This window comes from Panicum hallii, chromosome 1 (assembly GCF_002211085.1).
Source record: "Panicum hallii strain FIL2 chromosome 1, PHallii_v3.1, whole genome shotgun sequence".
Taxonomy (NCBI): domain Eukaryota; kingdom Viridiplantae; phylum Streptophyta; class Magnoliopsida; order Poales; family Poaceae; genus Panicum; species Panicum hallii.
Genome location: NC_038042.1, coordinates 518,987 through 546,984, shown reverse-complemented (window position 1 = coordinate 546,984; position 27,998 = coordinate 518,987). Strand labels below are relative to the sequence as shown.

At 45.2% G+C, this 27,998-nt stretch overlaps 5 protein-coding genes across 9 annotated transcripts; 3 read left to right on the top strand and 2 right to left on the bottom strand.

Moving 5' to 3' along the window:
• Positions 1-126: 126 nt before the first annotated feature.
• On the top strand, positions 127-2,709 carry LOC112885155 (probable receptor-like protein kinase At1g33260). Its single transcript, XM_025950821.1, has 2 exons — positions 127-750; positions 1,726-2,709. Exons 1-2 carry the CDS (start codon positions 276-278, stop codon positions 2,415-2,417), a joined length of 1,167 nt encoding a protein of 388 aa, XP_025806606.1. The 5' UTR covers positions 127-275; the 3' UTR covers positions 2,418-2,709.
• Positions 2,710-3,022: 313 nt separating this feature from the next.
• On the bottom strand, positions 3,023-6,984 carry LOC112885166 (transmembrane protein 120 homolog). Its single transcript, XM_025950828.1, has 10 exons — positions 6,712-6,984; positions 6,014-6,092; positions 5,812-5,906; positions 5,173-5,277; positions 4,998-5,077; positions 4,659-4,749; positions 4,446-4,553; positions 3,988-4,074; positions 3,758-3,826; positions 3,023-3,540 (listed from the first exon to the last, which is right to left on the bottom strand). The coding sequence occupies exons 1-10, from the start codon at positions 6,931-6,933 to the stop codon at positions 3,400-3,402; spliced, it is 1,077 nt and encodes a 358-aa protein (XP_025806613.1). The 5' UTR covers positions 6,934-6,984; the 3' UTR covers positions 3,023-3,399.
• A 493-nt stretch (positions 6,985-7,477) lies between these two features.
• Positions 7,478-11,937, bottom strand: LOC112885142 (ubiquitin carboxyl-terminal hydrolase ZUFSP). Of its 2 annotated transcripts, XR_003227219.1 has the most exons (9): positions 11,729-11,937; positions 11,202-11,273; positions 10,984-11,080; positions 9,751-10,541; positions 9,529-9,643; positions 8,870-8,965; positions 8,684-8,774; positions 7,934-8,264; positions 7,478-7,855 (listed from the first exon to the last, which is right to left on the bottom strand). XR_003227219.1 is itself a non-coding variant. In XM_025950813.1 (8 exons), the coding sequence occupies exons 2-7, from the start codon at positions 11,255-11,257 to the stop codon at positions 8,691-8,693; spliced, it is 1,239 nt and encodes a 412-aa protein (XP_025806598.1). In that variant the 5' UTR covers positions 11,258-11,273; positions 11,729-11,937; the 3' UTR covers positions 7,862-8,264; positions 8,684-8,690. The 2 variants fall into 2 exon arrangements, 1 of the variants encoding a protein (XP_025806598.1); XM_025950813.1 differs by lacking the exon at positions 7,478-7,855 and having other exon boundaries at positions 7,862-8,264.
• A 198-nt stretch (positions 11,938-12,135) lies between these two features.
• Positions 12,136-17,418, top strand: LOC112890124 (UPF0307 protein KPN78578_45570). Of its 4 annotated transcripts, XR_003228279.1 has the most exons (7): positions 12,136-12,685; positions 12,785-12,836; positions 14,109-14,260; positions 14,333-14,446; positions 15,196-15,345; positions 15,798-15,883; positions 17,223-17,415. XR_003228279.1 is itself a non-coding variant. In XM_025957198.1 (6 exons), exons 1-5 carry the CDS (start codon positions 12,323-12,325, stop codon positions 15,343-15,345), a joined length of 831 nt encoding a protein of 276 aa, XP_025812983.1. In that variant the 5' UTR covers positions 12,136-12,322; the 3' UTR covers positions 17,226-17,418. The 4 variants fall into 4 exon arrangements, 3 of the variants coding, with proteins under 3 accessions (XP_025812983.1, XP_025812915.1, XP_025812808.1); XM_025957198.1 differs by lacking the exon at positions 15,798-15,883 and having other exon boundaries at positions 17,226-17,418; XM_025957130.1 differs by lacking the exon at positions 15,798-15,883 and having other exon boundaries at positions 17,223-17,417.
• A 5,772-nt stretch (positions 17,419-23,190) lies between these two features.
• LOC112879575 (RING-H2 finger protein ATL79-like) lies at positions 23,191-24,538 on the top strand. The gene has a single exon (XM_025943857.1). It carries the CDS (start codon positions 23,684-23,686, stop codon positions 24,251-24,253), a length of 570 nt encoding a protein of 189 aa, XP_025799642.1. The 5' UTR covers positions 23,191-23,683; the 3' UTR covers positions 24,254-24,538.
• Positions 24,539-27,998: the final 3,460 nt, after the last annotated feature.

The window sequence follows — 27,998 nt, the reverse complement described above, 5'->3', positions numbered from 1 at the left end:
GATGAGCGGCCCTCTTCAACAACCAGCTGAAATGAAGCAAGTTAGCTGGTGCATACAAATCAAGCTCTCTCGCCACCACTTTTTATTTCCCCGTCCCCGGTCGTATTTATATTTATACGCTACCATCCCCCGGCCATCTCGCCTCCAACTCCACCGCACCGTTTCTTTCTTCTCCTCCTTTTCCCCACCCTGAAGCAAGCAACCAAGCTCAGCTACTGCCGCTCACCTCAGCCGCTCCTGACAACAACAGCAACCGCGAGCGGCGCGCGGGCGCCATGAACCTGCCCGTGGCGCTCGCCATCCTCTTCTTCTGCGTCCTCCTCCTCGCCTCCGCCGCCATCGCCGTCCTCCTCATCCGCCACTGCCTCGCCGCCCTCCGCCGCCCGGACGCCGACCCCGAGGCGCGAGCGGTGGTGGTGCCCCAGCTGCCGCAGTACGAGCTGGCCTTGTCAGCGGAGGCGCCAGCCGCAGCAGAGCAAGCGACCGACCACAAGGACGCGCCGCGGCGGCTCACGTGGCCCGAGGTGGAGGCGCTGACCGGCGGCTTCGACGAAGCGGCCGTCGTGGGCCGGGGCGGCTCCAGCACCGTCTACCTCGCCAGGCTGCGGGACGGCGCGCCCGTCGCCGTCAAGGTGCACCGCTGGTGCGGCGGCGAGCGCCGCCTGCGCGCGTTCCGGCAGGAGCTCGACCTGCTCCGCCGCATCCGCCACCCGCGCATCGTCGCGCTCATCGCCTACTCCGACGACCACGGTGCGTGCTTCTACCAGTTTGTATATATGCAAATCATTTTTATTTAATTTGTCTCCCTCCGTGGCTCCGTTCATTAGTAGTTTTTCTCCTCGCTCTCTATTTCTTTCCTCCTCGTCGTAGTAAATCAAAGAAATATGATGAGTGAAGCTTCGACCCTACGCTTACGTTACCTGTTCCATCAGCTTCAAACGAACTGTCCCTGTTGCTTCCTTTTTTTTTTCATCATTTGATTTCTTTCATCTCTGATACAAACTTTATCGAACCTGTTTCTTCCTTGTCCTTTTAATCACTCTTATTATTAGCTCCTCTTGATCGCCTTCCTGTTGGTTCTGGGTACAAGTAGTACTTTGGATTTCCATGAATATTGCTTAGATGTTGGCAGAATAAAAAAAAAATAGCTAATCTGTTTTTTTGTGGCATGCATGCATTGACTTTGTTTACATTTTACTTGGCAAGTCATGATTAAAGCCATGCATGCTTATGCTTTGATCAGTAGCGACCGAGACGGAGGAGCTTTAGAGACATGTGGACTTGGGCAGTATTAATAAGAAATGAAAACAAACTATTGCAACAGGAACAAAAGGCGCGTAGAAATGGAAATGCAACTGCTACAGTGGCGAATAATAAATTATATAGTGCGCGCGTGACATCACTTTACTCCCTACCTAACAAGAGCAACGGCTACACCGCTGCAGCAGCTCCCGCGTATTTAATTTTTTTTTTGTACTGTCTCTTCTCCTTTCGTCAAAGTAGAAGCCTGCAGCTCATCAGCTTGGTCGTCGCTGCCGATTCCTTTCACATTTCACAATTCACTACGCGGTCAAAACATAGAGAATATAATAAACTTTTTTTTGGATTTTTTACAGAGTTGCCTATGCTCTGCTCTCTTGAGAATTCATCCTGAAGAAATTTCTACAGCGAACAAACAGTATGGTAATCGTAGTAAATGCTTCCTTGTACTGTTACTGCGTGCAGAGGAAGGAGGCGCGCTGGTCCTGGAGTACCTCGCCGGCGGCACGCTCGCCGACCGCCTCCATGGCGCCACGGCCCCACTGTCGTGGCCCCAGCGCATGCGCATCGTCCACGACGTCGCCTGCGCCCTGGAGCACCTGCACGACGCCTCCGCCGGCGCGCCCCCCGTGGTGCACGGCGATGTCTCGGCGTCCAACGTGCTCCTCGACAGCCGGGGGCTCGGCGCGCGGCTCTGCGACCTGGGCTCCGCCTGCGAGGGCTTCTCGGCCGCCGTGGCGCCCACGCGCGCCGCCGTGGGCTCGCCGGGCTACGCCGACCCCTTCTTCCTCCGCACGGGCATCGTGTCCAAGAAGTCCGACGTCTACAGCTTCGGCGTGCTGCTGCTCGAGGCCGTCACGGGCATGCCGGCCGCCGGCGCGCCCGGGTCGGAGAACCTGGCTCCCCGGATACTGCCGCGCGTCAGGGCGCAGGGGGTGGCGGGGCTCGTCGACGGCAGACTAGGGGAGGGGTACGACGAGGAGGAGGCCGGCGACGTGGCGAGGATCGCCGTGGAGTGCTTAGCGGCGCAGCCGGGGCTCCGGCCGGCGATGGGGCTGGTGCGTGCGACCATAGCGGAGAAGGCGGCGAGGTCCATTGCCAAGGCTGATCTCGGTGACCACCATATTCAGCTGAGCAAGCTGTTGGAGCTCACATGATTCAGGAATCAGGACTTGCTTGCTTCCCATTTTCCTAGCACATTGTTTGTTTAGAGTTAAGATGTCTTAGCTTCACCCCGTCTCCTTTTATTTTGTGTGTTTGTTCTTGTAGTATAGTCGTAAAATCGTTTCGTTGTTCTAGTAGGGTACAAAGATCGATGGCGAAAACTTAGGCTTGTGAGAAAAAATGATTGTGCATTAGAGAAGACTTGAGATTGACCAAAGTGAAATGTAAATACGGATGGAATTATCTTAGCGTTTTCTTTGGTAAATTTAATGTTAGTGTGGCCCAGCTCTCCACCATCAATGATCTGCAAGCAGTTTTGGAGGATTGTTGAAAGATTTGGAGACGGGAGCAGCTGCAATCATCAGAATCTAGTGATGTATGTGGTGGCTTTGCTCCGTTTGCAGCGGGATCGGATTCTCCAAGGCTGGTCCGTCCTGCAGATATTCTTGGCAATTTAGTGCTGGCAGATAGTAGCAGAGTTTCCAGGACCACGGCATCCAAAAACATGGAAAATACACGGCAGTTTGTTAGGACAGGTTAAATCTCAGGTCGCCCTACTTCCTGCATCAAAGATTGCTTGCCATGTGGACGACTGTAGTTGCAGTACGAGGCAGAAAGTACAATCATCAATCACACCAACGTGTTTAAACAAGCTATGACTACACCAAACTTTTACAAGCCTCCGCTCCATTTCATACTGAGCCGGAGCTATCTAATACTCTTGTTTGATACACAACTTTAGATACAATTATCTACCTTTCTCAAAGCTCAAATATTTAGAGCTGAAGCATTACATACATGGAAACTCAGCAATTTTCATCTGAAGAGGAAATATCTGTATCTTTCATCGTGTTGTGTAGGGTATCAACTTCAATGTTACAGGACCAAATACCAAAACAGGGAATTACAAGCAGCCAAAAATGTTTTACGGGTCAAAGGATTTACAAGAGAGATGGTGTCAGCATTCTGCCTTCGTCAATTTTGATGCGGGCGGTCCTGCCTTCCCTTTGCTTTCTTCATCTTTGCTTTGAACCTCAACTTCAATATCAGTGTCTCCACAGTGTTGACAAAGTTTCCCACTGCCATTACCACCAGTAGGATCCCACAAACTACAACCTGGCAAAATTCAAAAACATGGGGCAAAATTCAGTTCATGTACTCAGGACAGTTTGACCTATCACTCCATAACCACCTTGAATTTTTTTATATTTTTTCAAATATTGGGCAAGGCAATAGATTCCAAACAGCAATAAATTGGATCCAGGACATGTGGACAATATAATCCTATCTGACATTCAACTGCCAATAGTGATAACTGTTGAATAATGCTTGCCTGCCATTCAGAGGCAAGCCCGTGCAAAGCTGTCTGAAGAAGCAAAACTCCAACATACGCCTCAAAACCCTGCAAACATGGAGTATCAAGGATTAAGTGCATCAATGCAGCATACGAAGGATATCTGTCCAATTAGATGTAATTTGTGAACAAAGGAACGACCACATATTCTGAAGGGCCCAACATGAGTAGCTATAGGCACTACCATGCTTTGAGTTCACACCACATACCTGTAATATAAAAAGGACAGGATATAGCAACAAGAGCTGCCCCTCCACACCGGCTGTTTCTCCAGCGACAACATCCATTCTTTTTGCCTGCGCGTTGTGAGGAAAGTTAGGTATTTACATACATAATGATAGACAAAAATTATTTGCGGGTCACATTCTAGCGGTAACCATTGCCCCCAAGATTTTTATTTTTTACCAGAGTTCACTATAGCTTAAAAAACATCAAACAGATTGAATTGCTCTTCATAAGCACCAAGTGAAGATACCTATGCCCAAGTTTCATCATATAGAGGATTCTATTTAGTTCCATTTTTTTTATAAGTATTTAGTTCCGGTTAGAGTCATGTTCTGGAACACTGAGATGTACCCATCCTCTGAATCCAGGTTAAGAAAATTCCAAAGCTACAGAGTATATGTATATTGATTACTTTGTTTCTTGAATCATGACAAGACCTTACCTTTCCTAGAGCTATGCGAGTGCGTAATCTTTGACGCTGGTATCTGTTCTGTAGATGCATTGCAATCCCTTGCATGATTGCCCAACGGAGGAAGAGTTGCACCCCCCTCTGTAACAGATCAGTTTTTGAGTGCAGCGTATGAAGATTCGGGGGGCTGCCAAGTGATGCCTACTCCAGTGCTTTATCCAATAAAGTAAGAAGAAGAGCATATACCTGCTTGCTAGAACAATCAGGTTGTCCCTTTATCTCCCATGTAAGGCTAATAAGAGCCATTACCATCGCTAGATAGTGGTGATATATCCACCTGAGAATATAGTAGTAAATCATGATAAAAGAAGCATGCATTGGACAAGAAATTTAACCAACGAATAAACTTAACATGTTATTTAAATGTTATGAAAGTCCTTTCAAGCACCAGCAAATTATTTGAAATTGAGAAAACTTAACTGGACACGTGCTATAAATGGACATTTGCAAATAGCGCTTAAATGTTGCAGTCAAAAGTTGTAAATATCTTAACCAATGGTAGTTTGGGAGTGGATGATCCCTTACCATGGACGAATGTCACTTCCGTTTGCAATCAATACATTCTCCCGCAAAGCAAAGCTTGTATACAGGAACAGTAACCAAGCCTGATAAGTGGGAAGACACTATTTAGACTGTTCTTATTGGACAATGCAGCGATGAGCAAAAATATTCAAGGAGTACCGTAGTATCAAAAAGATACCTGGTAGATCTGAACTGCCCACGCTGGAAGGCATCCATCCCATATCCACCATCTTAGTAGGAGGAGGATAGATGGAAACAGCAGAAACTTATAGGCAGTCCTATCCTGCCAATAGAAAAGGTTAAAAATCAACACAATTGGTGTCAGGCACTCTTATAGTTTACAAGATACAATATCAGTTCAGCCCTAAGATCAATTAATTAAGGATTATTTTGATTCAAAATCTGAAATGTATATTTTACATAACTTTACGACATATTGACCATCATACAGCCCCATATTATGTGTTTCTGAAGTACCTAGAGATTTGGAAAACATAACTGTATCACACAAAATAGGCTAGATGTTTCACTAGAATGCTTTCTGAATTTGCCATGTTTACCCTGACGGTTTTGATTTCTCAAAAATTTTGTAAGCAGTGGCAGATTAAAGGTGGCATATGTTATATGAATCTCTGCCATAATGCATACAGAAATCAAAGTTTACTCCAATAAGAGCAATCATTACAATCCATGAGTTATCAGTTATCACACTAGACAAGGTCAAAAGCTGAAGCAGAAAATATTGTTAATTCAGTTCTTGATATCATGTACAGAACAAAAAAACCCTGAATCTCTTTTTGAACGACATTGAGCATACCCTATAATTATTGTACTCATCCTTGATTTTGAGCTTATCTTCCTTCCTGGCCACCCGCACATTCACAGGGCCTAGAAACATCTTAAAGAACTTCCCTGCATGTTCAGAGTAAAGTACATCAAAATAAGGTAATCATGACCCATAGATAACAACTAAGCTTCCGCCCGAGCAAAAGTTGGTAGTGGAAGGAAACACATCTAACCATTTCGCTTGCTGGGGAGAAACGAAGCCACATCACTATCTGTGATGGCTACCCTGGCACGCTCCAATTCCTCCTCGATCTGCAGCAAGTACAAATTTCAGATTTAGCTGATGTCCACAGCAAACAAACACATATATGCTCACAAGTCACAAGTATAGAGCTGAAGTGGTGCAAGGTGTTAACCGGTAAGAACATCCTTAGGGTTTTACAAGAGGTGGGTTTTCAGGTTTTCAGCAGTACATAACCTCCTTAGAACGGTTCATTGATAGGATCCAATTATCTCTGGCACACTGAACTGCACATAACTACTTCTAAGATCGCAAATATGTGTCGACTTAATGACCAAGCATTCGAGCGCATGCGGCATCTGGAGGACTCCTGCGCCGCAAACTCTCGTATGGGGCAAATAAGAAATACGCGACCTAATTAATCCACCAGGCGGACATCTCGATGAAGCAAACAATTGGGATGGCGGCCCAAATTTTTGACGAAATCCACGCCGCACATCTCCTGGCCCACGCATGGAGCGCGGGTGCTTCTCAAAGCAGGCATAAATTTAGTTTTGCAAAGCCAATCGCGATCTGAGGTAGCACGACGCGAGCGTGCTGCGAAGTTGAAGGCACCCGCGCGGCGATGGGGCAATCGAGACCGGGAAAGGGAAGAGGGGGACGGACGGGGTAGAGAAGGCGGGGGAGGACCTTGTCGACCGCGGAGGGGTCGAGGGCGGGCAGCGAGCCCTGGAGTCGGCGGACGTCGGCGTCGAGCGCGACGGCGCGGCGGCGCAGCGCGTCCTCTTCGGCGGCGCGCGTGGCGACGAGGGCGGCGGCCGCCTCCCGCAGCTCCCGCGCCGCCTCGGCCGCGGCCGCCGCCGCCGCCTCGAGGCCGCGGGCGTCGCCGTCGCCGTCGCCGTCGCCTGGCATTGGCTGGTGCGGCGTGGGTCGGGGATGGGAGAGGAAGATTTCGGAAAAATGAAATGCTTTTGTGTTGCGATGATGGGGGAGGTGCGGTGCGGGTGCGCTGTGCCTTACACGTCACCCTCAGGTTGTCACTGCCCGGTGGGCCCTCCCTCCTCTTTCTCCTTTTGAGTCGTGTCACAAGCTAGCGGGATCATTCTACGACATGCTGCAAAACTCTGACGATCTGGACGGAGCTCCTATCTCTTCTCGATCCCAGGCAATCGAGTCGTTGCAAGCAGCCAAGCACACATATGTGTCCTAGTGTTTCTAGGTAGCAGATGTTCAGCCGGCGCAAAAAATCGTTGACAAAGTTCGCACTGAGACGTGCAATTCGTTGGAAAAGGAACGCAGGCTCACCACCCAACATCCAACAAAGAGCGCCACACGACAGATAACCGCCACCAAGTCACCTTGTATGTCGAGCTCCATGCGATCCAAGCGCACTGTACCAAGGAATACTCGCACAAGATCCGCAAGACTTTAGGAACAGCTACAAGATGTGCTTGCTTGAAGAACCAACCTACCGGTTCAAAAAACTATCAGGTCCCACGAACCGACAAGTTTCAGACAAATCCACTTGGATGTGCTTGCTTCAGGAACCTGGTCCTGCCACTGAAAGCAGCTTCAACCATGTCCAGATTCCAACTCATGCACAATACAGTCCTCAAGATGGTTCCAGTCAGCTGAGCTCAGTGCGCAGCATAAAACGCTAGCCACTTGGGATATCAGAGACTTGATTCTCCACTTCTACACAAGTGACTCTGACGGTCTCTTCATAAGTTAGCAACACCAAGTGCCGTTTGATTTACTCTACAGCACAGATGCAGATGCGACCACCTTCAACTGGCAGATGCAGTCGGCAAACAGTCAGCGGGCTTCAAAGGCCCTGCAAACAGCAGCACAATCAGTCAGGCTGCTTCAAAGACCCTGCAACCTAAGTTAATAGATGAGCAGCAAGCCTCACTTAGAGTTTCACGTGAACCAAGCATGGTCTGTCAAGGACTACACTCTGAGATATATTGCTATCCCTAAATTGCACTGATTTTCTGATTTTTGATTTTTTTTAAGGAGAGGGCATAGTGTCAAATATTCAATGAAGAAGTCGAACAGATATCATTTAAGACTTCAGAAATGAAGGTTATCAATATCAAAGCCCAATGTTAGCGTATTTCTTTAACAGATATGGGCACAGCGAATCAATATATCATACTTCTCCGCAGCATACATTGCACAACCAATTGGAGAGCTCGAAAATGTATTAGATGTCCTTGTTTCTTCAAACTGGAAAAAGAGCCCTGTACGCACAATACATGTGATCAACATCCCATTTTCTGTTAAGCCCATTAGAAATATGCTTCAAAAATATCAAGGTACTACTGCACGAATATAATATCAAGCTAGGTCAAAGTAACTGATAAAAAGGGTTCCATAATGGTGCTGGGCAAACCAATAGTTCTTTAGCCACGGTTTTCCATAAATTGAGTCACTCATTTAGTTTATCTTACTGTATCATCTGAATAAAGGATATCAAGGGGTCAATAAAATGGTGGTGTGCAAACCAATAGTACTTCAGCCACTATTTTCCATAAATTGAATTACTCATTTTTTTACTATATCATCTGAGTAATGAATAAATGGATGAGTAATGGTTCAAATTACCTAGTGTTTATTTTACTATTAACCTATCAAAGAAAGACTAGCTTTTCATACTTACCAGGAATTTAAAACCTGACCAGTATACTGTCAATAGTCTCGAGTTGCTCCATTTCTTCTGAATTAGCAATTCCAGAATCCACATAACACACCTGGTAACATGACATGAACAATGGGCCGTGTATTATATTGGTGCATTACATGCTTGTAATCCCTCTTAATTTCATGTCTTTTGGCCATGATGTACCTGATACTGTGGCTTCCTGAGGGTGTGGACACCTCTTTTCACCAGGCTCTGCCATCCTTTTTTGCTTCTGAGAGTCCTTTCTAGATCTGCTGTTCTCTAAGGCCATTAAAGAAAAAACATCTGAATAACGTATTGACAGAGCAAACAGTAAATCAATGTCTAGATTAGCAGTTTCAAAATGGATTATGTTTATGTTTACAAAGTAAAGGAACCAAGGAAAAGAAAATATAATCTACAATATGTTGACGTGGCAAAAGGAATAATGTGAACAGGTGCATTTTGATGTCTACCTGCTGTATTCTAAATCTATATCACAAGAATCCATCCACATGAAAAGCAAGAGGTTCTGAAGCTTCCTCTATAGTGTAAAAAATAAATGCACGCTAAGCATCCATTCACAGTTTATGTTGGAGGTCCAAATCGAAGTTTTTAATAAAGTGGGCTCTGAAATCTCAATATGCCTTGCCCCTCAAAGTGATTGTTTAAGCAAATGGTGTGAAACATGAAAATAGCAAATAGCCTGATACTTGCAGAGGTTTGAAACAAACAAACTAACATCATAGTCTGACCTTCAAATAGACTGAAACTATATCATAAATTACTGAAAATTGAAGGGAAAATAGCTCACATTAACAAAAGGAATGGCAACTGTAACTTACATGGCCAGGATCTAAAATCAAAAGGGTATACTGGTCATGAGATCCGCGATAACCCTTTTTCTTTTGAATCCCAACTATTGTCCTTGAATGGCCTTGATGTTGGAAATACAGTGGGCTGTGAATGATACCTTTTAGTTAGTCCATAACAATCTTCAGAGTTATTTCTGGAAACTTTCAGATTATGCAAGAGAACATTTCTCAAAATGGAGATATAGATCTTACGTTTTATTGCTGACAGTGACACGAGGTGTGGTAAATCTATCAGAGCGCTCGCTTGCAAAGTAGTTCCAAACCCAGTCAACAAGGACCTGCCGGCCTCTCATAATTTCAGCATCCTCTCGACAAAGTTCAGAAGATGATTTTGGAGGATTATTCTTTATCAAGAATTTGTCCATAGGCCCTCGTACTTGACTTACTCCATGTTTTCCATTCTTATTTTGGAGGCCGGATGATTCGGTGCTATCAAAATCTACAATCCTTGAACGAAGACCAAAAGAGCGGAAGAGAGTAGCACATTCTGTAGTCCCTATCCATTTCTTGGCACCATATACTTTGTTATGAAAGTGGTTCGAGCCAATGGTATCAAAATTTTTGTCCCAAGCAATCTCAAGCCACCTCTGGAGAGATGGGATGTCAGGAACAAATCCAGAACCACCAAATAATACTTCTCTAGCTTCTGGTCTTTGCTTCAACAGATGAGAGCTCATCATCTGAATATTTCTCCATCCACAACCCCATCCCTTATCTTCTGATGAAAGACTCTGATGATGGTCAATATAGCCTGATATCATACTTGTTGAAGAACCACCTTCTGACTCCAAGCAGCTCATCAACAAGCTCATAATACCGCCTTCCACTTCTTGAACTTTACTTGGAATTTGTGCTCTGACCAAGCAAGAAATCTGTTGATCCAATACCTCGCCATAATGAGGTGAGTATCCAGTATGACTTGATGAGGCCCCTTGAGCATTAGAGTCTCTGGTGAATGATCCCATGCAATGCTCAGGACCATTCTGCAAAAACATACCAGCTGCATTGGTAACTTAGCAAAAAAGAAGGAACGCAAAACATCAAGTCCCAAAGTGTTTTTGCCTTTCTTGGCCAGTGGAGCACACTAGGATAATAAGAACAGTACTTTCACTAACTGTTCAAGTATAAGCATATTTCCATGAAGGTTTTAATAATAACAAAACCAAGAACCAAACATGTGCATCTTGCACAGCCATGTGAACACTCCGAAGTTCCCCGCACCTCACACAGAAGAACTTCCACTCTTGACATGAACAGTGATCCGTGCCTACTATCCTTATAAGGAAAGAAAAACATGAGTGGAACATTGCTGGGATATATTTACTAGATTCAGCAAGTGCTATGCAGAGAAAGTATTCTACTATTAAAAAGAACCATGATCTGCAGATGCTATTGTTAAATTAGAAAACAAAGCGATCTTACTACCATGATATCTGTATTTGATTCAGCAAGTGCCATCTGATGTGCCAATTCCATGTCCCTTTGAAGTTCATCATCATCCTCAAAGTGGCTATTGGCATGCCTACAAATGATCGGGGAAAACTTTGCATAAGATAATGGTAGGTAGTGTAGAAAACCATACCGCAGAGAAAAAGATCAGGAGCGGTCCAATTGTAGAAGCACAGAGAAGAATCGGCTATTACTGTTCCAGCTCAACTGTAAGAACTTGTATATTGCAGATGGGACAGGATGAGATCATCTTCACAGGAATATTCCTACAGTAGGAAACAAAAGTGGTAAAGAACTGAGTGTTGAGGAGTAGAATAAATAACAAGAAACTATGCAGTCATCAGTAGGAAATTATGTGAGCGCCAGACATCATAGCCGCTAAAAAATAGGCATAATTCTCACTAAGAGTTCAAATATTCTAGTGCACATGGATTAAGTGTAGCAAGTGAGGTGGAACTCGCAAACTAGCGTTGGTTTATCCGTTTCACCAACAGGAATGCATTGACTCGTGGGATGATCAGCATTTAGACAAGTAGTAGCACTGATCCAAGCGAGCAATCCTATTAACTACAAATCGACCTAGCTAACTTTGGACAGTTGCATGTTTGGTCGGAAAGGAAGATGCGGCAGGTCCCTCGAACTCTAAAAAAAAATGAACATGCGGCAGGATAGGATTCCATTGACGTTATGGTGGAAGAGAGATAAAGAGAGAAGCGTATACCAATTCTGGTCCCTAGCAACCGGTGCGGGGGCTGGCTAGCGGGGGCGGGGAGCTTCTCCAACGCCGTCGAAGTTAGGAGGCCTAGGAAGACAGCGACAGCAACGCATGCCCGGGAAGAAACTCCGTCCGAGGCGGCGGGAGGGAGCGGCGGACGGCAGCCCGGCGGGCGGCGGCTCGAGAGAGATTGGATGGATTTGGGGGCAAATTAGGGCCGCTTTGCTGGTGCTGCGAGACGTCGTCACGAGCAGATTGGGCCTTGTATGGGCTGTTCGTTCCATGGGCTTCAGAAAAATGTAATCCAACGGCCCATGTAACTATGGGGCCTTGTTGATTCAATAATCCCTTGCGAGCCCTTGGATCCTCGTCCTCCTCCTAGCTCATAATCCCGACCGTCCGATCCTGCGGCGTTATCCCCCGTGGCTGCTTCCTCTCGCAGCTGCCCCGCCCGCGCCGCCCGCCCTCCCAACCCGCCGGAGCTGCGACGGCGAGGAGCTGTGCAAGTCCAACCAACAGCGCCTAACCCCCTCCACATAGGTTGGATGCAGCACTACAACGCCAGCACCGGTAAATCAATCCTGTAACCGTCGCGTCGCCATGGCGCAACCCGCCGCCGCCGCCGCCGCCGCCATTGCGCTGCGCCGCCCGCTCCTCCTCTCCCTCAAGCCGGCTCGCCTCCTGACCTCCCTCGCAGCCCCCTCGCCTGGCATCCGCCACCCGCGCGCCCTCCGCCCCACAGGCCCTCTGCCAGCTGACACCGCCGAGGACACCGACGATCCAGACGCCGGGGACGGCTCTGCCGAGCCCTTCAAGAAGAGCCGCAACGCACTCAAGCGGGAGGCCCGCCGCGCCGTGCAGTGGGGCATGGACCTCGCCAAGTTCCCGCCACCACAGATCAAGCGCATCCTAAGGGCCGCCTCACTGGAAACCGAGGTCTTCGACGCTCTCATGCTCGTCAAGGTAGCTACCGTACATCCGTTCCTTTCATTTCGGTGATGAGATTGTGTTGGATCACGAAATTGAGACACTCGTGTGCTGTAATCCATTCTTGGTTTCCAGAGATTTGGGCCGGATGTGCGGGAAGGAAAGAGGAGGCAGTTCAATTACATCGGTCTGTCCCTTTCTATGGTCCTATCTTTACAACCATCCATTTCCATGTGGCCACATTATTGTGTTATTCAGTCAGATATATCACTGATTTGAGGGATTATGTCAACTTGGGATTTTGTAATTTGTGATATGGTGGTTGTTTCTGTTCATTTAAATTGTGTCAAATTTGGAACCTGTGGATGGGAGCAGGCCAACTCCAGGATGTTTTTCAGTTTGTTTCTTGGTGATATGGATGCAGCTCACCACTTCTGAACATTCAGTTCACTAACATCCAGTAGGTATTGCTGACTACCTGACTCCTCATGTATAAATTGGGAATGTCAGTGCAAATACAGTTTTTGATAAATATAATCCCTGATAGGCATATAGCCTACTTCCCACAGGTTCAGTTTGTAAGTCAATACTGAAACCAGAATCAAACATTTATTTCTCACCCACTTTGAAGTTTGAAGCCATTATTAACTCTATCTTCTTTTAGTAAATGAGCCAATTTGTTCACCATCTTGACTAAAAGTTGCTGACTCTGACTTCCCTTTCCTTAGCTTGATTTTTGCTACCTTATGCACCACTTAGTGTGCATAACACTATCTTAAAAAGCACTTATAGGTGCTAAATGAACATGTTAAGTATAAGCTTATGGTGACATTTTTTGAAATGCCTGTCAGGTGTGGAAGTTTTCAGAAGTTCTCAAAGAATTAACATAACACCACATAGGAGAGGGTGTGCTTTAACCTATTCAAAGCTTCAAGAACTCAGTTTTCATTCAAATATACGAAAATTTCAAATGCTTCGTGAATACTTGATTTTGGATTCATCACTAAGAATTTTCCATTGTGTATGTCTTGCAAATGTAATTGAGTTTGATCTTGAAACTTTACATGGATGGATAACATGTCCTCGCCCCTTTCAAAATAAAATGTCAAGTCTGTTTTACTTTTTTTTAGCGCAAATCACGAGAGCTTCTATTGATTTAAGGAGTTGTTACAATCTCTGCCGGCAATCTCCACAAGCCAGTCTGGGAGAAAGCCGGACCAAGAGAGTAGAGGGGTGGCCTCCGATGGCATACTCGCACACTTGATTTTCACAGAATTTGCAGTATTTATAATCTAAACTTGTTATGTAAAATTTACCAAATATGTGTCAATCAGTAGACACTATAAGTAATAAGAAGTAAGCCTTTTAGAAAGAGAACCAGTAAATAATTGTTAAGGTTATGTTTTGCCAGATATTAGCTACCCATTTAATGTTGGTATATCTGATCAATTTCGACCAGGTAGACTTCTGCGCAATGCACAACCGGAATTGATGGATACTCTAATACAGGCTTCCAAGGATGGAGATGATAGCAAGTTACATGCATTGCTGAGTGAAGAGAAATTGTTGGTGGAAGACGAGGAAGTGGAGGAACTACCTGATGAAGAAGAGGTAGCTTATTTGGTCAACATAACAAGTTTTTTAATCCAGCAAACTTGAACTAACTTTTTAGCATTTGAATAGGACGATGGAGAGTATATGAAAATTGCAGATAGATGGTTTGATGGTCTCCTTTGCAAAGACATCTCAATTACTAATGAAGTTTATGCTATCCATAATGTTGAGTTTGATCGTCAGGTATTCTTTGTCCTTATATTTAATATTTCAACAATGTGACTAGTGTTCATTTATGCATTGTACAACAGTGAATAGATTAATAATGGACAATTGGATAGAGTTATAGTTTGTCATGTCTTTATAATTATGGGTCCTCCAACTTTTACTTCTCCTTTGTCTCCTGTTATGCCGCCTCCTGCCCTAGGTCATACTCCACCTCCCTGCTAAGCTTCTCCACTGCTCCCCCACCCACACACACACGCCTGAATATTGTTGTGTCAAACTATGTTACAGGTGACTGTTATTTTCTCATGATGTTTAAGGTCATAATTCTGACTCCTTAGACCGACGAAACAATAAAACTTTTGCTGATCCAGTTCAGATTATGCAACATGATTACAGTGCTCACACAACCATGGTTAGTAGCATATAAATCTTATACCATCATTATGCGTGGATGCAGTAATAGTAGAGTTTGCTTTGCAACCTACTCTGTGCTATGGTAAGTGAAACATTACACTAGCCTTCTTGATCCTTCTTACTGGAGGCTTTAGTATGTAAAAGCCGAACACTTCCAGTGCTGAAGCCCAATGCATCCAACATCTAACACTGGTGTTAACTTCAAAATCTAAAACTTTTACATGAATACCAGTTGAGCATCTGGGATGCTCCTGCACCACCTAAATCTCCTAATTAACTCAACTAAGTCAACTGCATTATTACGGCTTAATATTTGGTGCTCCTAAGTTGCTCTAACATTTCGTCAACAGGAACTGCGGCAGCTTGTGAGGAGAGTCCAGATGGTTGAAGAAAGCACAAGTAAAGATGACGAGGAAGGATCTAACGGGAAGCTTTCCAGAGCAAAGAAACCGCTTTTGAGGTTCCTTCGCTCCCTTGCAAAGGAAGCATGCGCTGAATAGGTGAGCCACATGTTATAGCTTCTTGTATGACTATATAATTGCAAAAATACAACTATGGAATAAATACTACCCAAATCTCTGCCATTAGCAAAACAACCTAGCAAATTTCTGCAATTAACCTTTGCACTTGGTATGCTGTCCCTGCGGCCACCAAACTAGCTAACTGTTGAGGCTACAGGCAGTGCAATCTATCAGTTATTAGACCGAGCCTGGCCCAGAGGTCCAATGGAAAAAAAAATGGTTATGACTGCTCAACTGGACCAATCCAGGAGCCATGCTGTACCTTATGTTTATAAACGCTGCTGTCGTATTCAGTTGTGCCTAAAGGGTATTTTTGGAAATTACATTAAATCGTTTGCGTTCAAAGCCTACAGTGCTAGAAAAACTTGGTTACCTTGTCAATGTGTCAACTTATTAGTTACAAAAGTAATACATTTCTTCTTCTTATTCAGGTGAAGAACTTACTAACACTTGTGAAGGATGGACAGTGGTGCCAGTTTGTATCCCATTTACCCATTCACGTGCATAATGTGTGTGGGTAAGTGCGGATGCTCATCATTAGCGAGGCACACCCGGGAAAACGTGATGGTTTTTTTTGTTTTTTAGATAATGGAAAAAATTATCCGGCTTCACCCTCCTCATTCTCCTTGTTGAAGGGGATGGATCAGACCAATATTATTACATGCATTAACAACCACACAACTTCACACAAAACGTTTAAAGTATACATCATGCTTATTGAAAGCCAATCCATAAACTAAAAGACTATCTATGGGAAGAGAAGAAACGAAGAGCCGACATCTCCAGCGAGCGACACGCCTGAATCATCCTCTCCTTTTGAACCTCACTGCGCTGCAACTGCGCCCAATGGCGTAGCCAATACGTTCCCCTGAATAAAAACTGCACAAAAATTTTTGGTTGATATTTGTTAAAAACAACATTATTTCTTGAGAGACAAATAACCCAACATATAGCCGATATGCCTTAGTAAGTGAAGTTTTGGTTTATGACTCCCCCTATTTTAATCAATGATTAAATAAATCATCAACATCCTTTGGTGGTGCTAAACCAAAAACTAAGTGAATAGCACGCCAAAAAAATTTAGCGCAAGTGCAATCGAAAAAAGGTGTTGGATATTTTTCTTCATGTTACAGAAGCTGCAAACTTTACTTCTAATCCAATTTCGCCTAGCTAAATTATCTTTTGTAAGTAACACTCTCTTTTTAAGGTACCACATAAAGATATTAATCTTTAAAGGTGTCTTCGCATGCCAAATTTCTTGTGAAACCTTTATACCACTATTAACAACACTTTTATACATGGAGTGTATCGTGAAGGAGCCATTAGCTTGTAGGGACCATGTGAAGGTATCCCTCCCCTCTTGTAAATTAACATTCAACAACTTTTTCACCAAAAGAGCCAGTTATGTAGTTTATCCTCCACTAAAGCTCTCTTAAAGCATATTGTTTGCGAACAATGTTAAACAGAGATGGGAATTGGGACTTCAATGTCTGGTCACCCAGTCATACCTCCTCCTAAAATCTTATTTATGAACCAACTTTAAGCCAAAAACATCCCAAGCTAATAAACTTATCCTTCACCTCCATTAGGCTAGTCCTAAAGTACGAATTTTTCCGATTTATTATTGACTTGCCCTAGAGTTTTATTCTTTAGCTATTTATTCCTCAACAACTCTTGCCAAATTCCCTCTTCATTGCATAGTTTAAAAAACTATTTTCTAAGTAGACATTTACTTTAAATATCCAGATTTTATATTCCCAAACCATCTTGTTCTTTTGGTTGGCACATCAAAGGCCACTTTAACTGATTTGTACTTTTTCTTATGTTGGCTCCGATTGACGGTGGCTGCCCGGCAGTAGTAGGTTGTGGTCAGTCAGTTAAACTACCAGCTATATAGTATGGATGAAGCTCTCGGTGCACGTGGTTCAACGAGGATATGCAACGTTATTGGGAAATCATACATGCAAGTCCTGAACGATATAAGTATTTGGGAACGAAGTGTCGGACCAGCTTTAGTTTCTGAAATTGAGTAGCTTCATCTGTATTGGTAATTTTGTATTGGTTGCATCATGGATATTATTTTTAGATAAAGGGAAATTGTAATCGGCTAATATTTGTTCATAAATTAATTTCAAAAAAAAAATTGTTCATAATAGTCATTAGGATGATGGCAAATGTTTGTGTGTGTTACGAGGATTGTCTTTCTAGGTTTGTCTCGTGAGAAATGACTAAGGGCAGTAGCACTACTGACATGTTAGCCGGCAGGCATGCTTGAGACGTACATTATATTGCATCGAGTGATGTGTTTGTTGTTCGTTGGTTGCAAGTTGCAAATAAAAGTTTTATGGTATTAAATTCTATATTATATTATCAATTTTGCTGATACGGCGAGAAGAAAGGAGGGAGTTTCATACAATGAGAAAGAAGTTGCATTCCTATAAATTTCAACCGGCATATTTACTGGCATATTTACTGTATCATAAAATTGTACATTAGGACTGGCCTAAACAATTGATCCGAATAATCCGATGGATCCTTTAACCGTAGGGTTAGAGATCAGAGCTAGGGATCGACGACGTGGAACGAGCTATTAATTGGCGCCGCCGCGTCATTCATTCCGTTCATACTCTGTCTGTATGGTGGCACCATCGAGATGAGATTGGTGGTGTTGGCCTGGCTTCTCTGTAGTATTACCTGATGCATACGGCACCAGCAGCAACTCTCACTCATCACTACTGCAGGCCCACCAGCATAGCAGACACTAGTAGAGTGAGTGTTCGGCCCCCACCACACGGCCATACCAGGCTAGCTGCTCGATCTCTCGCGAAGTGTTTGGTGACCCCAATGCTTGATGGTTGTTTGATCACCATGGAGGGAGGCACGTGGCAATTCATCAACCAAATCTAGCTAGCTAATTATACTGCTATTTCTTCACGATGGTTCCTTAATTGTTCATATAGATCAATTGCCAGCAATATTGTTAAAAAGTGCCGTCGTCTCTCTTGAGACCATGTAATACTACTGTTGATAACTTGATATAGATCAAGCAAAACGTCAGTAAGTTTACTGCAACGAGTTTGTTACTTACAAACGTAGACAACCAAACTTTCGTTAGATGCATATATGCTGCTTTTATTTGTTGGACATTAGCAATACTAAAAAACAATTTGTAGTAATGCTCAATTTTTTTGGACGGGTCAAAAGATAATCCGCTTGTACAAATGGAGCGGGGTACGGTATTTTTAGGAGCGGGTTGCGCCATCACCCGCCCCTGCAAGTGGGTATCATTTTTAGGGACGGGTCATGACATCATCCGCCCCTAGCGCCCTTAAAAATAATCTCGGATGAAGTCAAATTTTATATTAAAATTATAGAGAATGACTAGATCTAAACTTTGTAGTTAACAACCTTTTTATTTAAGATTATTTAATTGTCCAAAAATTATTATGAACCTACGTATAACTACGACTATATAGTATCTCATACAACTCAAATCATACTTTGAGGTTTTAACGATCTTAACCTTTATATACACTAAAATATACTTGGCGTATTTTTTTATTTATAGTTCACAATAACTATAGTGTAGAAGTTTTATTTTTTTTATTTATTTTATTATATGTAAAGATTTAAATAAATTTTCGGAACAAAATTGAAAAATATTTTCAGGGACGAGTGGTGGCGTCACCCGTCCTAGAAACAATTTATAGAGGTGGGTCATGGCATCACCCATCCCTACAAATCAATTTTAATATAAAACAATAACATACTTCATAGAGTCACAAGTGACTGTGTAGTGTGGTAGAGAAGAATGTACGCGCGAGGCTTGAGGTATGCGGTTTGAGACTGTGTATTTAAATCGATTTTTAGGGGCGGATCGCGCCATGACCGCTCCTAGAAATTATTTTTAGGGGTGGGCGCGTTACCCGCCCCCCAAAATTGCATGATCCGTCCCTAGAAATTATTTTTAAGGGCAGGCGCGTTACCCGCCCCTAAACATCGTATTTTTAGCTGTAAGAAGTAGGGACGGGTACTGCACCCATCTCTAAAAATACGTTTTTATCCATCCCAAAAAAAATTCATAGTAGTGTAGCTAGCTGACAAGGGCTAGTGATGAGTCTGTGGGCGGGTGGAAACCAAATACTAGTACCTTCATGGACCATATGCACGTACTGGATGAAATGCGTATATTTCGTTAGAAAATTGTAACTCGACAATACAAGGGCTTGTGGTGGTGCCTGATTGGGTGCAATATTTTTTTTATCCTGCTGTTTTCAATTTTTTTGAATTTTTTATTTTTTAGAAATCGATTGCAGGGGCGGGTTATGCCGTGATCCGTCCCTACAAATCGATTTTAAGGGGCGGGTCACGCCGTGATCCGCGTCTAGAAATAATTTTTAGGGTGGTATATGCCGCAAAATAATATGCAAGACGAATCAAGAAGATTGCAATGCAAAGGCGATGAACATAAGGCGGCTCGCAATGCATGGCAAGAGTTCACGCAAGGCTGCTGGCGAGGGTAAGTCGAGTAATGGGGTGAATCGATTTGTTGTTTGGGTAAAGGTGGATGTGATAGCGGCGGAAATAAACACACAGCAACGGGCGATTGAACTACGATGACGAACACACTAAACCAGCAACAAGACTCAACCACGAATACAAACTCAACAAATTAAATCTGAAACGAAATTGCAAAGGCCAAAAAGGTTCTAGGATAGTGGAATTTTTTGTAGAGTTTTTATGGACTCCAGGTATATGATATAAAAACGAATCTAAGGGGGAAAACTAAGGGTAATACCTCGCAGGAAACCTGTGATACCACTTGATGAGGATAAGGTCCGATCTTCCGAGAGGTAGGACAAGTTCCATTGGTGGAGGACTCGATGTTGACGATCCGACTTCAAATCAGCAAGATTCGAACCCTGCAACCGCTGCACTGCTGCTCCGTTGGTTATCAACCAAGCACAACTTCGATTGACCTCGCCGAGAAGATTTTTTCTGCAAGCGAATCGAAGGACACAAGCAAGAAGGTATAAGCATGCAATCTGACAATTGCAAATATAGTTGAAGCAAATCACAAGAGGGGTTCAAGCACTCGGTTCAAAAGGACTAATCGTCACAGTCGAGGAGAACAAGAACAGGAGCCCAGAATCACAATAAAAGGACTTGTCATCACAGTTACAATGACCAATCTTAGTTTCTTGATAGAAAACTAGAACTAAACAAAATCCAACCCTAAATAGCGGCGGCTACTAAGTTCTTATACAAAGAGGGATGTCCTAGGGTTGGAGCGATCAGGGGGCCGCCCTCAACTTGGGCTTAAGGCCCGACACGATACAACACCTGAAAAGGCCCAAAACTGGTGACGCATCACTTTGTCATGAACACACATAATGATCCATGAGGTTTCTGGAGCCAGGACCAGAACTAAAAGAAGCATTTGTCAGGTTTCCAACACATCTAAGAACGCCTTATTTGGACGCCATATGAGGGAGATATCGCCGTTTTGGTGCAGGGTGGTCTGCCGAATCCGAACCGAACTCACAGTTCAAATTGGCGACAACTTGTAGCTTGGTGATGAGGCCAGCTGGTGCATGTCCAGCATGGTGATGTCCTCATCATCGCGGACGCGTTACCTGTCCCTAAAAATCGAATTTTTAGTTGCGAGAAGTAATTTTTTTTCCGTAGCAGCGTAGCTAGCTGATAAGAGCGATGAGTCTGCGGGAAACCAAATACTAGTACCTGCATGGACCATATGCACGTATTGGATGCAGCAGCAGGTCGATCATTCAACCATATCATCTTCATTTCTTCTTCTTCATCATACCGATAGATCCCTAGCTCGTCCACATGCAGGTTGCTGGCATGATGTATCAATCAGGTCCGTACGCCCTCTCGCCTGGATGCATGCATTCCTGTGTGTTTTTGCGTGCAAAAACCTACTAGCTAGCTTGCCAAAAACAAAATCCATCGAGCAAGGCACCGGATCGATCGGAAATGAAAACGACGCGCCCACCGGATGGATCGGATTTCTAATGAACAAACCGCCCACCAAATTAAATCTCCGATCCCTTGATTTAGTAGTATTGGACGGATGTAATGATTTTATATATTTTAAATTTAGCTACTTACTGTATTTATGAAACATTAAACAAATATGCATGTGCGTTGCTACGGATAAAGTTGGTATAAATATTAGATACGTACAGTTGCCTGTACGTTAATTTGTAGGAATCTACGTGATTGAATCGTAGATGGAAGGCTGATTCAACTTGTATATGGGATTAATTAAGGTCCATCTGTCAATAATATAAGATGGATTAACAAAAAAATTAGATAGAAACTTTATGTGCTTTAGATATAGATATAGATATATAAGTATTTGGCATGTATGGACTCACTCACTCTTTACTTACATTTGGCGGTCAATGGCGGGCTGGGGCTTTGACGGCGAGTTCGAGATTAGTGTGGGAGCAAGCAATGCAACTAGCGGTGGCAGATCCAGCCACGAGACCTCCGCCGGAGATGGACAGCTGTCCTGGGTGACGGGGGTGTACTTTTTACATTTTGGTCCTTTTTTAAAAAAGTTCATGTTTAGACCTCTATTCTCGATTTTGGATCTGAGGGATGGCGTCGTGACTCACGGCGCCGAGGTAACACGTCTCGGCACCGTGAGTCATGGCGCCAAGGTTGCAGCCTCCGGTAAACGTGGCTGCAGCGGTGGCACTGACGTGGTAGGGAGCTCGGCACAAGATCCGTGGCGCTGAGCTCCCTGCCACGTGGGGTCCCCGGTTCCTCCTTCTCTCTGCGCTCTCTCTCGCTCCCTCTCGTCGTCTGTCTCTCAATTCTCTCTCTTCCCTCCGCCCTCTCTCTCGGATCTCCGGCGCCACTGCCGCAGCTTCCTCTCACCGGTGCCCGCCTTCTCACCGTCGTTGTCGCCGCCATCGCTGCTTCCGCTGACCGGCGCGGCCGCCGGCTCCGCTCACCGGCGCCGCCGCCGCCCGCGCCCCCCGCGCAAGCCTCGGGGTCGGGGCTCGGCTCTCGCACCCCCACTCCGCTCATCGCGAGGCTCGGGGCCGCCCTCGGTAGGGAGGCCGCGCTCGTGCCGGCACCGGCGCCGACGTTGCCTCCGCTCGGCGCTTGGTAGAAGTGGGGTGGGATTTTTGAAAGTAGGCTCGGTGCCGAGATATGTGGCGTTGAGCTCGGCGCCATGGCCTATGGCGCGGAGCTCCCTGCCATGTCGGCGCCATGTTTACCGGGGGCTGCAACCTCGGCGCCATGACTCACGACGCTGAGACGTGTTATCTCGGCGCGTGAGTCACGACGCCGACTCTCAGGGTTCAAAACCGAGAATACTTCCCCCAAAGGTCCAAACGTGAATTTTCTTTAAAAAAGGGTCAAAATGTAAAAAGTGCAGTGTCGGAGGGTGTGGACGAGTGATTTGGGAGTGTTGACACGACAGGACAATGGAGGTGACGGAGGTAGGAGATCTGAGGATGATGCTGCCTGGTCCGGTGAAAAAGAAGAAAAAAGCTTGGCTCCTGTACACAACATATAGATACATACTAGTAGAGATTAGAGAGTGAAGGTCATCTCATTTTCTGGGCTGGGAAGAATGCGATCGACGAAAGGTGGTAGCTAGCCAGCAGCTTAGGTGGGGGATGAGATAAGATCATACTTACTCAGAATGAATGGTTTGGGTTGGGTTAGGTTGGCCTCTGGATGAGTTTTGAGATGGTGGGATGCAGCGGCGGCAGCGGCAGCCGCCATCTTTTCGGTTGGCCTCTAGCTACCCGGCCCATTCTTCTTCCTCAGATTCCTTCAGTTCATCAGTCATTTTATTTTATCTGCGTCCTACCTTCCATGCGTGATAGTTGCTGATCCCCGGTTGCATGGTCGATGTGAAATACAAATACTGCGCATGTGTCTATTAGCTAGTCAGTACTATACAGCCAAGTTCCCAGCTCGATCCTGCAATGGATTACAGTCGAGGAATGAATTTGAGTGATGAGTGAGGCCGCCTGGTGCCGTGCCGTGATGTGTGAGGCTTGATAGAGGCGGTTCGGAAAAGCTGCAACAGCCCACATGTAAAAGGCTGCGCGCCACATCACCCTCCCTCGTCCCCTCCTCCCTCACACCACCAGTCACCATGGGGATGGGGGCAGGCATGGGGAGGAAAGGAAGGAAGAAGCCATAATGGTCATCCATATAAAGGACGGACGGCTCCTCTATGCTGGTAGTAGGGAATCACTAGCAGCAGCACCGCACCACCATCGATCCCTCACCCATCGGATTCACAGCACAGCACAGGCAGGCCATGGCCATGGCCATGGCGCCGCAGGGTCAGGAGCACGAGCACGAGCAGCCGCATGGCCAGCGCCCGGCGGCGCCCACCAACCACCCCGCCGCTCCGGGCAGCACCATCGCCACCAACCGCTGGGGCCCCTACTCGGGCGCCGGCGACTTCGCCAGCAACATGGCCGTCATCCTCGCCGCCCTGCTTGCCGCGCTGGCGTTCGCCCTCGCGCTCAACGCCGCGGTGCGCTACGTGCTCCGCCGAGCCCGTCGTGCTGCCGGCGGCGCGACGGAGGCGGACCCGGACCCGGAGAAGGCGGCCGTGGAGGCGCCCCCGCCGCCCCCGGCCCTGGTGTACTCGGCGGCCGGGACGAAGCTGGCGGGCGCGGCGGCGGAGTGCGCCATCTGCCTGGCGGAGTTCGTGGACGGGGACGCCGTGCGCGTGATGCCGGCGTGCGGCCACGGCTTCCACGCGCGCTGCATCGAGCGCTGGCTCGCGGGGGGGCGCCGCTCGTCCTGCCCCACGTGCCGCGCGCCGCTGCACGCCGCTGCAGCCGAGGGCGCCGCAGCTGCCGCATCGCCATCATCTTGACACTCCTATGGTTTGCTTGAATATAATTTGCCCAGCGGCTGGGCGACCCAGTTCCTGTTCTAATGTTCTTGGCAGGCGACAGGTGTTGCTTGTTCTTTCTTTCCTTTTTCCTTCCTTTTGCTACTATTATATATGTAAATATTTATCTCAGCAGAGCAGAGGAGAGTAGAGCAGAGACAGGTAATTGATCGAAGTAGATGGATGATGATTTGGTTTGATGCCTTGTGAATGATTTTTTTTTTGAGAAAGTTTTTTCAATCAATCTGGCTAGCTGCTGCTTCTCTTCTTCCTCTGTTCTGTTACCATCTCAATTAGTTGGTTTGATGCATGAGAGCATGCAGAGCTTCTTTGTAATTAGCTGAACAGAGGATCGGAATTGACAGCGATGCGATGCAATGCAATGCAATGCTATGTTACATACTGAGGCAGTCAGGTGAGGGGTTCCATGTGGATGAATAATTGAATATGGTGATGAGCAGCAAGCAGCATGGAGGTGCCGTACGGCTACGCCGCTAGGTCTTGACCTCATCTCGATTCGTCTGTCTGGTATTCATCATCTATCGTAGCAGCAGGCAGCAGCACGGCACGGTGAGATGCTCGAGGAGGAATCCATCCATCAGTCAACGAATACTGCAGTTGAGTCGATCGATGAGCCCTAAAGTTTCAAGTTGCTGCTGCTTGCTTGCTTTCCCTACGGGGTCGTGTCTGAAGTGAAGAAGACAACATGGATCGATGAACTGATTGAACAAAAGAACATTCTTTGCTTGCAGCAGTCCTGAAGCCTGCTGCAGAGGGAAAATCGCAAACGAGTGAGTCAGGGTCAGGTGAGGCGTCCCGTTCCGTGTGTCCGTGCCCATGGTATGCATGCAATTACTAGAATGGATGGCCATGCCTATCCACGGGTCTCTTTCTCTCTCTTTCCTTGCGGTGTACGACCTGTACTGCACCTGCACTCCTCTCATCCCTATCGTCGGTCGCCTTGTTTGGCAGTAGGTACTACACTAGAGCTGCTGCTGCTGCTGCTCCTTCCAAAGCGTGCCTTAACACGGCCGTCGTAATTATTGTGTACCTGCACTGCAAATCAATAATTCCTTCCCGTTTTCCATTCTCTCCATGACAAGGATGACACATGCCGAAACGCGCGAATCCAAAAGGGGAGCTGGTTGGTTTTAGATACCACGTAGTACGGTAGTAGGCCTCTTGGGTGGTGGAAATTTAGGGGGTGTTCGGTCCGGATACCTAAATTTTAGAGGGGTCACATCAAAGAGAATCTTATCATTTAGAAGTATTAAATAAAGTCTAATTACAAAACTAATTGCAGAACCCTAGTGCTAATTCGCGAGACGAATCTAATGAGGTATATTAGTCCATGATTAGCGAACAATTACTGTAGCATCAATGTGGCAAATTATGGATTAATTAGGCTCATTAAATTTGTCTCGCGAATTAGCATCTAGCTGTGCAAAAAGTTTTATAAACAGATTTTATTTAGTACTTCTAAATAGCAAGATTCTCTTTGATGTGATGGGTCTAAAGTTTAGATAGGAGGAAACGAACAGGCCCTTACTTTATTTTTCCCTCCAATCCGTACATAGGTTTATCCAAACAAAACCGTAAACTCTACGGATACGTATCTTTATCTTTACCTTATATATTAAATAAAGCGAATAATATTTCCATCTTAATTTTTTATTTGATCCAACTTCTATTATCAATATATGGATCTTAGTCCATCCCGTATGCAAGTCGGACCAGCCCTCCATCCACGACTCGAACACGTATGGACAACTATACTATACGTATTCGATATTTATAAACTCTTTGTCCGTAGCAACATATGGACATATTTATCTAGTAATTATATAATTGCTAAAAGGTGTTAATATAATACAGGTGGGTAACGGACGGCTGGGCGGGCCCTAGGTACGAGAGGTTGAACTTATTAGCATTTATAGTCTTGCTAAAATTTTTGAGTGAGTCTTGGCTAAAATTTTGCTCACCTCGTTCGCATTTCTATTTGAATGGTCTAGTGTTAAAGATTAGCATTTTTGGGTATTAGCATTTGGATTCAAATTAAACACCCTTTAATAAATCAATAAAAGATGGTTTTAAAACAACGAAACACCTTATGCAGGACTGGCAGAATAGATGGTTAGGAGGTTCAAAAACCGTCTACATCATCTAAAAAATATCGCATACACATATGTATATGTCAGATAATTAATTATTTTATAATTTTTTATATCGACGAAGAAAAATAAGCATCCACGTACAGTGGATCAAATTAAGGCAATGTATTGTCATGTACAAATTCTTTAATCTTTATAGCATATATATGCTGAAACACGCACATGGCCTGGTGTTTGTCGTTGTTTTAATTGGAAAACCCATCAAAAGGCTGCATTGGATGGATTCAGGTCGCCGCATGTTTTGCTTGCCACAGCTGGTTCTGTGCATCTCCAACATCAGTCCCTCAAGTTTACTTTTGCTCAAAAAAAAAAGTCCCTCAAGTTTACCAGACAATAAGCATATATACTACTGAATTTATATATAGAATTGCATATTTGCATTGCATTAACAAATAATTACAACAGTTTCAAAGAGCTCTATCGAGATATATAGCTGAAGAAAACTTATATAGACGATACTAGGTAATTACTAATTAAGACAACCACCGACAGGCAGATCGACCCTAGCTAATGGCCCTCGTCATCGTCGTCGCCGCCGTCCTGCAGCTGCTTCATTGCATATTTATTTGCATCCCAAACATGGAAGTTAAATTTTGAACGAAGCTGGAATAATGAATTTGCTACCTCACTGGCTAAATCGATCAGGCCAAATCAGAATTGCAAGATCATGCGTATCGCCAGCACAAAATCCGTACTAGCTAGCCGCATCACATAACATGATAATAACATCGTCCGTTCCTAATATAACTGAGCGACTAGTGCATGCATAGAAGCTCCTCGCTGCCATCGTCCATGGCGTAGCCCTTTTCCTTGTACTGAGCTAGGATGTCCTCGTTCACGTCATTCAACTTCTTGACGAAGGCCACAGTAGCAGCAGCCTCGGCTCGCATCTCCTCCACCTCGGGGTCGTCCACCAGAACCTCGGCAAGGGCATCGAAGAGAGTACCCCTTGCTAACCTGTCGATGTTGATCCTGGGGCGCACCAGAAGGCTGCCGATGAACTGTTGCTCCACCTTCGCAAGCTTCATCATCCTCCCTGCTGCCGGCGTCTTGTCCGCCACCGCCGATGCCGCCACCGCTCGCCGCAGCAGCCTTTCTCTTGCTCCCATCCGCTGCCTACATGGTGTGAGAACCGTCCAATTTAACATCATTTTAAGAGAAACTGTCGGACCTTATCGTAAAGACGAGAGCTAACACGCATTCGCACAAATGGTGCGCCACGGGTTAACCCGTATCTAAACTACCAAGGACCAACTTAACTTTCCGCCGAAAATAACGTTAAACCCGGTAGTCCCGGTATGTGCTCCAACATATGCCCAAGATCATGCACATACACATACCGTCACAAGCTCATACGTCACCAATGATCCACAAAGAACAAATTTTAATATAAAGTTAAGCCACTAACCATTACAACATTAACATAAGAGAAGGTTACAAATTTGAAATTTAAGGTTCAATTAAGGGATACAAGCCTCGGGCTCACAAATAACATAGAAAGAGATAAAAATCATAGAGTTTAATGTTTATCATGATAATCCCAAGTACGATACGCA

Bases quoted from the DNA above. Each gene is read 5' to 3' on its own strand.
- LOC112885166 (XM_025950828.1), bottom strand. From the start codon at position 6,933: ATGCCAGGCGACGGCGACGGCGACGGCGACGCCCGCGGCCTCGAGGCG. The intron at 4,554-4,658 runs GTATATGCTCTT...GATCTGTTACAG, and splicing joins CTGATTGTTCTAGCAAGCAG to AGGGGGGTGCAACTCTTCCT. The intron at 3,827-3,987 runs GTATGTGGTGTG...CCATGTTTGCAG, and splicing joins CTGTCCTTTTTATATTACAG to GGTTTTGAGGCGTATGTTGG.
- LOC112890124 (XM_025957198.1), top strand. From the start codon at position 12,323: ATGGCGCAACCCGCCGCCGCCGCCGCCGCCGCCATTGCGCTGCGCCGC. The intron at 12,686-12,784 runs GTAGCTACCGTA...CTTGGTTTCCAG, and splicing joins ACGCTCTCATGCTCGTCAAG to AGATTTGGGCCGGATGTGCG. The intron at 14,261-14,332 runs GTAGCTTATTTG...GCATTTGAATAG, and splicing joins AACTACCTGATGAAGAAGAG to GACGATGGAGAGTATATGAA.
- LOC112885155 (XM_025950821.1), top strand. From the start codon at position 276: ATGAACCTGCCCGTGGCGCTCGCCATCCTCTTCTTCTGCGTCCTCCTC. The intron at 751-1,725 runs GTGCGTGCTTCT...TACTGCGTGCAG, and splicing joins CGCCTACTCCGACGACCACG to AGGAAGGAGGCGCGCTGGTC.
- LOC112879575 (XM_025943857.1), top strand. From the start codon at position 23,684: ATGGCCATGGCCATGGCGCCGCAGGGTCAGGAGCACGAGCACGAGCAG.
- LOC112885142 (XM_025950813.1), bottom strand. From the start codon at position 11,257: ATGATCTCATCCTGTCCCATCTGCAATATACAAGTTCTTACAGTTGAG. The intron at 9,644-9,750 runs GTAAGATCTATA...TATCATTCACAG, and splicing joins GTCACTGTCAGCAATAAAAC to CCCACTGTATTTCCAACATC. The intron at 8,775-8,869 runs GTACATCATGGC...TCATGTTACCAG, and splicing joins TCAGGAAGCCACAGTATCAG to GTGTGTTATGTGGATTCTGG.